General features: G+C 40.3%; 1 protein-coding gene across 2 annotated transcripts in view; it reads left to right on the top strand.

Annotated features, from left to right (window-relative positions):
* The window catches only part of LOC141075422 (A.superbus venom factor 1-like), a 248,931-nt gene that overhangs the window by 180,309 nt on the left and 55,315 nt on the right, over nt 1–13,307 (top strand). For both annotated transcript variants that reach the window (XM_073562456.1, XM_073562454.1), the window contains exons 22-27: nt 6,143–6,229; nt 8,062–8,265; nt 8,980–9,055; nt 11,922–12,081; nt 12,166–12,261; nt 12,342–12,492. In XM_073562456.1, the coding sequence (XP_073418557.1) occupies nt 6,143–6,229; nt 8,062–8,265; nt 8,980–9,055; nt 11,922–12,081; nt 12,166–12,261; nt 12,342–12,492 (774 nt within the window). The remainder of the gene's footprint in view (nt 1–6,142; nt 6,230–8,061; nt 8,266–8,979; nt 9,056–11,921; nt 12,082–12,165; nt 12,262–12,341; nt 12,493–13,307) is intronic.

Genomic DNA, 13,307 nt, shown 5'->3' with positions numbered 1-13,307 from the left:
TCTTCAGAAAGAAAGAGGACTTTTACTCTACAGTGCCACCTATTGGTAGTAGCGATCCTACAAGTCACAATCAACCCTTTAACGAGTCTTGTAGTATGACTTAGGATACAAGCCAAATCAGAATCTCAATTTGCAGACACGGTGTTTCGAGCTGTTGGCTCTCGTCAGTGCAAAGTATGAGATCTGATTTGGCAAGGTGAGAGGCTCTGGACTAGGGTCTAAGAAGTAAGGTTTCTCCTTGCGGAGAGTGACATGCCAGCTGTGGCTTGTCAAGGTAAGGAGACTTATTAGCCTTACCAATCCTATAGACACTCTCCACTTTGTCATACACCATCCAATTTCAGCCTGTTACATTGAGGTGTAATCTCTCCTGGGCTTGAGACAATAGTTCAGCTATCCACACTACTGATTACTCCATGGAGCTCTTTTCACATACCATGCCTGGGTTAGCAAGTCAAATCGTGAATTCCCCAGTCCAAGATGAATCTGAAATGGAGTGTGGGTGGCCAGCCAGGGCAGTGGGGTTAATCAGTACCGGGCCGGTGTCTCAGAGGGATGTGTCACGTTGATGGTGATGACCCGTTCCGTGGCCCTAGGCGTCCATGCAAAGGGGTGAATAACGTTTATAGGTGAATGATACGTGACGCCACCTGTGGTTTCTGATCAGATTGACCCGCGCTGTAGTGTCGCTTCTCTGGGACAGATATTGTGGTGCAGCTAAGATGTAGAAGCCCTGCACAGGTACGGCCGTAGTCGCAGGGCAGATGAAAGAGTTGGTAGATGGTGTGCAGTGCAGGATATAGCAGAGCCATGCACCAGGCGCAGGAGAAAGATGACAGACACAGTCGTGCAGTTCCTTTACCTGTACTTGGTAAGTGCCATCCAGGACCCAGAGTACAGATGGAGAAGGAATTGGTCAGCCTGGAAGCAAATTTGGAATTCTCTCTCTGCAGATAGGTAGTGTGGCCTCCGTTCTAGCGCTTTTCTGAGGTACTCGCAGTAATGAGTTCACTGAAGTTCCCCCTGTTGACTCTCTTTTGGAACTTTCTCGTATGGCAGGCAGCCATAGCCTTTTCCTTCTGGCTCACACTCGTCGCTGCTGGGGCCTCCAAGCCTTAGTTGGGAAGAGAGCATTTATAGCTGCTACTTCCTCCGGTTTCGGCTGCAGGAACGTCAGTGCCCCTACAAACTCCGAGACCGGAATCCCGACCATGCGCTCCAGCTAGGAGTGAGCCTTAACTCTGCTCATCCTCCAGCTCCCCTTCTCACGTCCACACACTTCCCCTTCCCTTCACAGGCTGCCCTAACTTACCTCCTCCCGACCACAGAGAGCAGTTCCTCAGCAGTCAGGTTCAGAGGTCTTCCTGCTGGCCTGGAGTGGGAACTGTGTTGTGTGTTGGTTTAACTGCTAGAGAGATCCTTCGTTGCTCCCAAGCATGACATCACACTCCCTAGGAGTTAGGTAATGCCACTGTGGCAACCGTACTCCTGGGGGCGCCACACGTGCACTGATGCCCAGCCACTGCTACATGATTCTGAGGGTACATTGACCCAGACCACTACATTCCCCTCGCACTCTACACAGCCAGAATCTGACCCTGATGAAACTCAGGTTCCCCTTCCCGCATACTATACCACCTTACACGGTGACAAAGAGGAAGGTGCAGATGAAAGTGCAGGTTCCTTGAGCAGGTGGGGGGGCATACTCATGGGCGACGGCACTGGCACAGGGCCTCTCAGACACACCGCCGTACTATGAGGGGCCTTGTGCCAGTGCCGTTGCCATCGAGTGGGCCCCCCTGCTTGCTCAGGATCACAGCACTTGCAAAGTTGAAATACTTACCTCTCCCTGCTCCACCGCTGTGACATCTTCCGCATTTCCTGACAGTGACATTCTAGTCAGAGAGCACGATGACATCACGTCTGTACGCCTTCTGCCTAAACAGTCCAAGTGCAGTGAGATGGAAGATGGGAACGACGAGGAGTCCAGACTAGTACAGGGATTCCCTAGCGAGGAGACGTATTTAATTGTTTTCAATGTTGGGACAGCTATTTTTGGGGAGCACTATACTCTGGAGAATGATTTATGAGGCCCACCATACACTGGAGCATTTCAAAGGTGGACATCAGACACTGGAGCAGCATTTACAGGGCCCATTATGCACTGGAGCATTAGAAATGGGGCCCATTATATATGGAGCATTATTTGGGCCCATAACACAGTGGAGCTTCATCCATGGGGACCAACATATACTGTAGCATCATGTGGAGCTCATCATATACTGTTTCAAAGATTATATGGGACCAATGATTCTGTATGGAGAAATATATGGGCCTCATTACTCTGTATAGAGCACTATGCCGTGGCCATAATACTGTATGGAGTAATATACTGTCTGTTTTTGGAGCTATTGGAGAATTTAAAATGGATATCAGTCATGAGATGTAAGAAGTGAAGTATTTTTCATTGTACTATACCGCTATTTCTCTGCCGTATCAGAGGATCATGAATTGTGACATGTGTTAAATGAGCCCAGTGACACTCTTTGGCCCAGGGCCCACAAAAATCTGGAGCCAGCCCTACCCCCCCCACAACTTTAGCCAAATAACCCCCAGTTTTCAATGCCTAACTATTATTATAAAGTAAATTAAGGTTGACAAGCTTAAGTAATAAGAATTGATGTTTTTGGCATTAAAATGGGCACTGTAGGTGTGTTTCTTGTCCTCCACTCCCTGCCGACCTTGGTTCCCCATTGACTTGCACTGGGTTTTGTGTTTCAGTCGGCCTTCGACTTCTCACAATAATCGGCCGATTTCGTTCGACCCAACTTCTGAGAAAGTCGGGTTTCATGAAACCCGACTAGACCCGAAAAAAGGCAAAGTCGCTCATCTCTAGTTGTTACCCTTCGTTTAATGACAGAAATGATAGTACCCTTAACTTATTATTTTGTTGCACAACCTTTTGAGGCAATCACTGCAATCAAATGATTCCTGTAACTGTCAATGAGACTTCTTCACCTCTTGACAGGTATTTTGGCCCACTCCTCAAGAGCAAACTGCTCAAATTGTCTAGTGTTTGAAGGTTGCCTTTTCCGTCGGCATGTTTCACCTTTTTTTAAAGATGCTTAATAGGATTTAGGTCAGGGCTCATAGAAGGCCAATTCAAAAAAGTACAATGCTTTCCTCTTAGCCATTCTTTGGTGTTTTTAGTTGTGTGTTTTGGGTCATTATCCTGTTGCAAGACCTGTGACCTGTAACTGAGACCAAGCTTTCTGACACTGGGCAGCACATTTCTCTCTAGAATCACTTGATAGTCTTGAGATTTCATTGTACCCTGCACAGATTCAAGACACCCTGTGCCAGAAGCAGAAAAGCAGCCCCAGAACATAAGAGAGCCTCCTTCATATTTCACAGTAGGGACACTGTTCTTTTCTTGATATGCTTCATTTTTCTATCTGTGAACATAGAGCTGATGTGTCTTGCTAAAAAGTTCCATTTTTATCTCATCTGTCCATAGGACATTCTCCCAGAAGCTTTGTGGCTTGTCAACATGTAGTTTGTCAAATTCCAATCTGGCATTTTTATGATTTTTTCAACAATGGTGCCCTCCTTGGTCGTCTCCCATGAAGTCCACTTTGGCTCATACAATGACGGATGGTGCGATCTGACACTGATGTTCCTTGAGCTTGAAGTTCACCTTTAATCTGTTTAGAAGTTTTTCTGGGCTCTTTTGTTATCATTCGTAATATCTATCTCTTTGATTTGTCATCAATTTTCTTCCTGCGGCCACGTCCAGGGAGGATGTCTACAGTCCCATGGAGCTTAAATTTCTGAATAATATGTGTCACTGTAGTCACAGGAACATCAAGCTGCTTGGAGATGGTCTTAAAACTTTAACCTTTAACATATTTGCCTATAATTTTCTTTCTAATCTCCTGAGACAACTCTTTCCTTCGCTTCCTCTGGTCCATGTTGAGTGTGATACACACCATGTCACCAAACAGCACAGTGAGTATCTGTAGCCTCTATACAGGCCACTCACTGATTCCAAGATTGTAGACACCTGTGATGCTAATTAGTGGACACACCGCGATGTAACATGCCCCTTTTGTCACGTTATTTTCAGGGGAACCATCATTTCTGTCCAGGCCTATTTCATGAGTTTCATTTTTGAAAAAAAATTGTGTAAGCATGGTTGAAAAGCAATGCCTGACTTTCATTTGCTCATTTTCATAGATTTTTGATTTGTTATTACTTCACATTCAAGTTATTTCTGTGAGCATTGTGGGTTTTTCTGTCAAGAAACTAGGGGTATCTACAATTTTGACCACGTGTGTAGTAAGCTAGAATGCAAGATCTTTTTACTTCTTCACCAAGGAAAAGAAAAACTTCAAATCTCCCGTTGAGTCCTTGAAGCACAGTAGAATCAGTCCAGCAGCTATCACACATTCACAACATACACGTTTACAATAAATGTCTCATACGGTAATACCCCTTTAAGTTTTTTTGCAGTCCTTGAACTTGATCTGACAATTTGCTACTAAACCAGAAATAAAGGTTTGTACATTCATGAACAAAAGTGAGTCTAAGAGAGAACGTTTCTCTTTGTGGAGAGTGACATGTCTGACATGCCAGTGTAAGAAGACTTATAGGCTCAAACAGTGCTCACCTGGGAAATTATCCTCTTCTCTAAAGGAAGGAGGATTTGATCTCTGCTGCCATCTATTAGTAGAATTAGTTGTAAGAATCCTAAAAATCAATTTCATCCCTTTAACTACCCTTGCTAGATGACTTAGGATAAGAAGCCAAACCAGAAACTCTATTTGCGGACACATGTTTAAGAGTGTTGCCCTCTACTCAGTGCACAGCAGGAGATCTGATTCAGGTAGATGAGAGGCCTCTGATTGGTTGCCTAATGAGGAATGTTTTTCCTTTTGGAGAGTTACATTCCCATGACATGCTGGTGTAAAGAGACTTAAGCCATGCAATGCGTCTCTTTGAAATTAAATATGCAAATAGGCTATTTGCATGTTAAATCTCCCATAGAAGCATTGCATGGCCTATAAGTCTCCTTACACTGGCACATCAGGCATGTCACTCTCCACAAGGAGAAACATTTTCTCCATATAATAACAATTTTGGACATCTTTTCTACAAATACAATATTGTGACGTTCCTCTGTTATTCCTGAATAGACAATTGTGTGTTACTAGGTGTGGTTGTGTCTCCATCATACCATCCAATTCATGCTGAGTCAGACTGATGGGGACACACCCATTTGATTAGAGGAATGGTTATGCCCAGTTGTCAATTTATCAGAGCACTAGAGATGAGTATATAAGGTAAAATTAGAATTCGCCTTTTAACATGACTTATCCTAGGAAATTTGATTCTTGGAGAAGTTGTTCTCCGCAAATTTAATATTCCATATTATGCTCCGGGGTATTTTTAAACCACAGAGTATATTAAACATAATGTGTAAAAAAAAAAATTAAATATTATGCTCACCTCACCACTCACCTCTCCAGCCTCTCCACTCTTCACTGCCACCCATCCGATCCTTGTTGCATTTTTACGTCAGCATCGGCATCGTTGATGTCCCCATGGCCTCGGACACTAGTCTTGCTAAGCCTGGGAGGGTCCTGCATATGCACCTCCAAATGTCGCTGCGCACGCTGTAACATCATTGGCCGCGACTTTTGTGGGCGCATGCACAGAACTCTCTTGAGCCTAGCAAACCCGTAAATCTCGGCCTAGTGACTGAGACCCCGAGGATTTCAGTGGTACCAACGCTGATGATAAGATGTGACGAGGACCAGATGGATGGTGGCGACTAGCGAAGGAGCCGGTGAGGTGAGTATAAGAATTTTTTCTTCATTTTTTAACATTTTTATAGCCTTTTATGTATAAGAAACATGGCAGTCAGTGGCTGCCATTTTTTTTTATCCATGCGGAAAGGAATGACAAAAAGTCCACCATTTTGCAAATGCATTTTTTTGTAAAATTTTAATAGAATTCAATTTCAGTCATTTCTTTTTTTACCCATCTATAGTCAGATCAATTGATAGGAGCTTTATGACATATTGTATATGATGAGTATGATGAACACATAATAAACCGATCTGTTGTTTACCACTAATAGATGGAGTTCAGGTTGAGACCATTCCTGCACTGGATGAGAAAGGCATTGTACCTGGCACAGTGGTTGAAACAATTGTGACTATTGAAGGTAAAATAAAATAATTCTTATTGCACTTGTGACGCAGTCATAGATTCTTCAGAGATGACCACCATGCACCTTCCCAGGGCCGGGGTAAACAAATAGTATCATGACCTAACATCATGATGTTTGGCCAACCCAAGTAAAGGTATAGGAAAATGTCCCGTAGACTAGACTTTAACCGATTTATCAAGATGAAATTGCATGCCTTTATATGTTTATCGGAAATATTCTCTTATAGGGTTATGTTCCCATTAACAAGATGAGAATATCAGGTTGCCTAACACTATTAAACTTCAGATATATTGTTAATCTGAAGATTAACTGGTATTAGAAAGGTGCCTTGCCTCCTAAAAGCTTGGCTGTAAACACTTTGATTGACAGCCAGCTCTGCAGTGCATGAGTGTGGAGCCAACTGTTCATCAAAGTGCTGCGGTGTGATTACAGAGTTTTTCCCAGTGGCCCAGTGGTGCTAACGCTATCTATCAATCTTCAATTAAAGAATAAGGAAAAATTAGATAACCCCTTTAACCGCTTAACACAATGCCATTTACATGTGCGTAATTGTGGGGGTGATCGAATGATGATTTTTGGCCATAGCTGTTAGCTATTTAAATGCCACAGTTATTTAAATGGAATATGACAAGATTACGGGGTGCTGATGGGTTACAATGGCAGCTGAAGGTCCCTCTTGACGCCATCTTGGTAATCCTCTGAAGCTCAGCTTAATGCTGAGCTTCAAAAGAGACTGAGATTTACACTTTATACTAAAGATGATTGCATGAACAAATCCCCTAAAGGAACAAAAAAAAAATTCTAATTTTTTTTAAAAATGAAAGCAAAAATTAAAAATATTAAATTTCAAATCACCCCTCTTTTCCCCCATTGAATATAAAGAAATAAAAAAGTACCGTAAATAAAATAAAATAAACATATTATTTAGCACTGGATTAAAAAAAAATTCTTCAATGAAAATATAAAATAAACCTGATAGGTAAAAGAGAAAGCAAGAATAAAAAGCAAAATATCCAAAATTAATTTTTTGGGGTAATTAATCCTCTCTAAAGAAATGCAATAAAAAAATTATCAAAATATTATAAATAGTCAAAAATGGTAATAATTAAACCGCGTCAGCTTGTCACACGAAAAAACAAGCCTTCACCGAACTCAATGAATGGAAAGACAAAATTGTTATGGGATTCCGACAATGGCGACACAAATCCCAAATTTGTTCCTTAAATTAAAAAAATCTATACAAGTTTGGTATCGCCATAATTATACTGATCTGGAGAATCATAACTCACACTAACTATTGCCACAGAATGTGCGCTGTAAAAGCAAAACACAAAGCACACATGGCAGAATTGTATTTTTTCCCCAATTTCACAAAATTTGGATTTTTTTTTACCATTTTTCAGTACATTGAGTGGTAAAATGAATGGAGTAATTTAAAACGACATCTCGCCCCGCAAACAACGAGCCTTTATATGGCTATGTGAACAAAAAAAATAAAACAAATTATACCTCTTGGAAGAAGGGGAGGGATAAAAAAGCACAAAACTGAAAATTGACTGAAAATGTAAAAAGTTAAAATAGAAATCTGATTGAGAACGTCAAAAATATGGAGCTAAAGAAACAACATTCATTTCAGCCTAAGGGGTTGAACAGCTTCAGAGATCTTCAAATATTCAGTGGGCATCTTTACACAATATTTTTTTATTTTTCATATAGAATAACTTTTATTATTTTTATTAATATTATAATTCTATGGTGATAATTTTTAGACTATAATTGGCTCTCTGTGTCTTATGCATAAAATTATATTTCACAAATGAATTTAGGAAAGTCATTCAGCCAAATGGAGGAGAATGTAATTGATGGCTCCCTTCTTAGTCATCTGATTGTTGTTCCAAGGGGTTCTGGAGAGGATATCATGATCAGTGTGACTCCCACAGTAATTGCAACAATTTATCTTGATGCCACCAACCAGTGGGATAGAATTGGTGTAAGTCGAAGAGATGAAGCCATCAAGAAGATCTACCAAGGTAAGTAAATTAGAAGAAACTAAAACTTTATGAAATATTAGATAATATCTTTTTCAAGTTCTGAATTCTATATAGTATTGTACTTCTTATTTATACTCAACCCTATAGCACCCCCATCACACACCGACAGGTGTCATCCGAGTGGAGTCTGATATTTTCCACACTCTCATTGACTTGCATGGCCGAATGCCATTTGAATATTGGATCAAACATGGTCGTGCTGCAATTTATTTCCCTATTGGAGGAAAACATTCGGACTTGTGAATGGCCCGATAGCATAACATTTGCCTGGGTGCGATCTGATGTTTTGTTGGATCGCACTAGGTCCAGAAATATTCTCATCTGTACGAGCCCTAAGAGGCATAATATATTGCAACATAGAAAACTGGTCACACTGAAATTTTGTCAGAACTGCTCTATATCTGTTATTAAGACTTATGAATCTTATGAAGTTATACTTTTTACTTTCCATCTTGTTGGCAAAGCTTAAAAAAACAGAATATTGATGAAAAAAGTTGACTTTCCTAAATTATTATATTACATGTTTCCAGAGTATTTTTACATTTAGAAATCTGGGGCTGATCTAGAATTCTTTTTTAGCCTCAAAAATTGGCAAATAGGTAAAGAAAAGATTATCTTATGGAATCATGCTACTGTTTAAAAGATATTATCTACCAATCGATTTGGAGAATAATAGGATCCTTATTGTTGCAGGTTATGTACAGCTACTTGCATACCGTCAAGCAGACAGTTCCTACGCAGCTTTCACAAATAGGCGATCAAGCACATGGTGAGCGCCTTCTCTATTGATGCAGGGTAGTTACCGATAATCATAATTATAGATGTGATCATCTTTTCTATAAGTAGTAATAGGGCAATTTTAAAACTTCTGCTACCTAGCACCACATGATAATATACTGTAGCTAATAACCTTGCCAGTCTTTTCCACTACATATACAGTCAAGACTGAAAGAGTTGGCACCCTTGAAATTGTTCCAGGAAATGAAGTATTTCTCTCAGAAAATGATTGCAGTTACGTATGTTTTGTTATACAAATGTTTATTTTCCTTGTGTGTATTGTAACAATAAAAAAACATCCAGATAGAAAAGGCAAATTGGATATCGTTTTAAACAAAACCCCAAAAATGGGCCTGGCAAAATTGCTGACACCTTTCTAAAATTGTGGATAAACATGCAAGTGATCCTCATTCAAATTCACCTGTGGCAAGTAACAGGTGTGGGCAATGTGAAAATCACATCTGAAACCAGATTAAAGGGGGAGAAGTTGACTCAATTTTGCATAGTGTGCCACACTAAGCATGGACAACAGAAAGAGGAGAAGAGAACTGTCTGAGGACTTGAGAACCAAAATTGTTGAAAAATATCAACAATCTCAAGGTTGCAAATCCACCTCCAGAGATTATGGTATTCCTTTGTTCACAGGGCGCAACATAATCAGGAAGTTTACAATCCATGGCACTGTAGTTAATATCACTGGATGTAGACAAAAGAGAAAGATTAATGAAAGAATGCTATGCAGGATACTATGGATGGTCGAAATTTGAATGAAATGAAATGCTATGGCAGGAGACCCAGGAGGACCCCACTGCTTACCCAGAGACATAACAAGCTAGACTACAGTTTGTCAAAGTCTTTCTGGGAGAGCATCTTGTGCACAGATGAGATCACGATAAAGCTTTTGGTAAAATGCATCATTCTACTATTTACCAAAAACGGAATGAGGCTTACGAAGAAGAGTGTGCAGTACCTACAGTCAAATATGGTGGAGGCTCACAGATGTTTTGGGGTTAGTTTGCTGCCTCTGGCACTGGGTGCCTTAACTTTGTGCAAGGTATCATGAAATCAGAAGATTATCAAAGGATTTTGTGTCACAAAGTCAGAAAGCTGGGTTTGCATCCTAGGTCATGGGTCTTCAAACAGGACAACAACCCCAAATATACTTAAAAAGCACCCATAAATGGATGGGGAAAAAAGCACTGGAGTGTTCTGAAGTTGCCAGGAATGAGTCTGGATCTAAATCACATTGATCAACTGTGAACAGATCTTAAAATTATAGTTGGGAGAAGGCACCTTCAAATTTGAGAGACCTGGAGCAGTCTGCAAAAGAAGAGTGGTCTTAAATGCCCGTTGAGAGGTATAAGAAGCTTGTTGATGGTTACAAGAAGCGATTGATTGCAGTTATTGATTCCCCTATTTTGGGGGTTTAATGTGCAATTATGTCCAATTTTCCTGTTTTTGTGTTGTTCCAATATACAAAGCAAATAAACATGTGTATAACAAAACATGCAATTGCAATAATTTTCTGGAATACTTCATTTTTTGGAACAATTTCAAGGGCGCCAACACTTTTGTCCATGACTGTATAAAGGCCTAGACATTTCTGGCTCAATAAATCTGTCTCCCTCTTACCAAACTTTCCCCTCTCAAATATATCCTGAATCCAGCAGCCAGAATCATATTCATCTCCAGCCGCTACACTGATGCCTCTACTACCCTGTGTCAGTCAATGTACAAGTTGCTGATTTGCTAGAGTCCAATATAAACTTTTCACTCTCACCCACAAAGCGCTCCACACTTCTGCACCACCCTATAACTTCTCCCTTCTCTCTGTCCATCACCCTACCCGTGCCCTCCGGTCCGTTTATTACCTAAGACTAACATTCTCAATAATTCAAACCTCCCACTCCCATTTTCAAGACATCTCAAATGCTGCGCCAATTCTCTGGAATGCACTACACAGGACAATTCAATTAATTCCCGACACCCACAGTTTTAAGCATGCCCTAAAAATATAGTTCTTCAGACTGGCCTATCGCTTCACCCCCACTTATGTAACTATTCCTGTTTTGCCCTTCCAAAATTTTCTTCCAAATTGGGTGCCTCATAGCTTCTGATTACACACCCTCCAGGCACTTTATAGCGCCCTGTATGTGTACTAATATAGATATTGGCTGGCGACCGGTTCATATTCAGTGTGATGTGAATACCCTATTTATTATATTGATGACCGATCCGTACAATACAAGCACTTTTTACCATTCCCCTTTCGTGTCTCCCCTATTTCCTCATAGATTGTAGCTTGCGAGCAGCAGGACTCTCACTCCTTTTGGTTTCTTTGAATTATGCATTTACTCTATTATGTCTTTATTGTCTGTACATCCCCTCTAAAATGTAAAATGCCGAGGAATATGTTGGCACTATAGAAATAAAAATTATGATTATTATTCTGGCATACTACTAGGATCACTGATCTAGTCATTGGTTTCTAATTATTGGAGACTGCCCACTTGGACATTGTACAATTATCATGGTGAAGATTATCATTTCTCACCTCTTACAGACAAACATCGGATAAATTCTACTGAATTCAACATTTTATAATAATTCCAAAAACGCTAATTTTTCATTGAGCGAATTAACATATTTTTTCTCACTCAATAGATGTCTATAAACCAATGACTTGGGCTGCGCCCTACAGCTCATTGAACAGGTTGTTTAGTCCTTGGATTTGTTTCACGTGAAGGGATCCTCGGTATAATGTTTAAAAAAAAGAAACCAAAGCAAATTTAGGATAATATTGAGCTCTACATTGGATATATTTACATGTTCGGATAATAACATTTCTTTCTGACCAGGCTGACTGCTTTCGTAGTCAGAGTTTTTGCAATGGCTCAATCACTAGTGTACATTGAACAAGAGGTTTTGTGTGATTCAGTCAAATGGTTGATACTTTGGAAACAGAAGCCAGAAGGAACGTTCAAAGAAGATGCCCCAGTTCTTCATCAGGAGATGGTGGTATGTATCGGTAAAGGACATAAGTCATATAAATTTCATTGGTTTGGCTGCAATTTGGTTCCAAAATATTTTTTTTGTACCCAGGGCGATATTAAAGGGTCATCAGAAGATGTTTCGCTCACGGCCTTTGTCCTTATTGCTATGCTGGAAAATGAAAAGATCTGTACCCCACATGTCAGCGTGAGTCATTCATCGTTATCCTCCCTTCATAGAATCCAGCACATATTAACAGAAAATATATCTTCAATACTCTGTTATAGAACCTGAGGAGCAGCATTGAAAAAGCGACCAACTTCCTACTGAGTCAGTACTCGGGTCTAACAAAACCATACGCCATCGCCATTACCTCATATGCTCTTGCTATGGCCGGGTCAATAGACCAACCAGAGAGGCTGCTTTCTGCAACAACAGGTACGCAACACCACCTAGTATTTTTTTAGTCTATATTTGACTCTACATCAGTCATGTTCTAGAGTAAATCAATATTTCAGAATAGTAAATGTTAGACGACAAAAGATAAATTAAAAATGTTTTTAGTGATGACATATAGAGAAAACCTTCAGTTGAAGACTAATATTAATAATGCGAATTATGCAATCAAGGCTTCCTGTGAGTGTTCTCCATTAAAGACAGATGGTAGACTATAACAGATGAATAGATTATTTCCCAGTACAGGAAGGGAACAGAGAAAAGTCCAGTGACCTCAACTCAAGCCCCCTAATGACTAGAGTTGAGCAAATAATTTAGTAATCGGTCGCCAAATCTGAATTTGCCATATTTGTGCCATATTGGTACCCTATTCGTGCCGAATTTATGTTTGACGATCGATTCCAAACATATTCGGTTATTTCTACTCCCACTGACTACATTGACGTTCGGCAGTGTTCTCGGAATATTGCAAATACAATATTCGTAGCTGATCATAATAGGAACTAAATTTTGAAAAATTCGCTCAGCTCTACTAATGACATCTCGTTTGAGAATTCCCAGTGCAAAAATTCAGCAAATTCGTATTTCAGAAGATTTTCTCATTTCTACCGCCAACATGCTCACAATGGGCAAGTTCTTACTGTATCCAGCCAACAAGAACTTTTCCACACTTCCTTCCTTAGTGACAAAACCAGTCTTCGCAGCACTACATAGACACGGCCTCCAGGGACAAAATACTTGCTAACCTACCATATAGATTAACGCAATCTACCATAAAGATTAATGCCTTCCAAAGA

This window comes from Dendrobates tinctorius, unplaced genomic scaffold (genome assembly GCF_039654945.1).
Source record: "Dendrobates tinctorius isolate UK_male_01 unplaced genomic scaffold, ASM3965494v1 ptg000351l, whole genome shotgun sequence".
NCBI classification, from domain to species: Eukaryota; Metazoa; Chordata; class Amphibia; order Anura; family Dendrobatidae; genus Dendrobates; species Dendrobates tinctorius.
The sequence above is the reverse complement of the archived record's forward strand: the minus strand, read 5'-3'. Positions and strand labels throughout refer to the sequence as shown.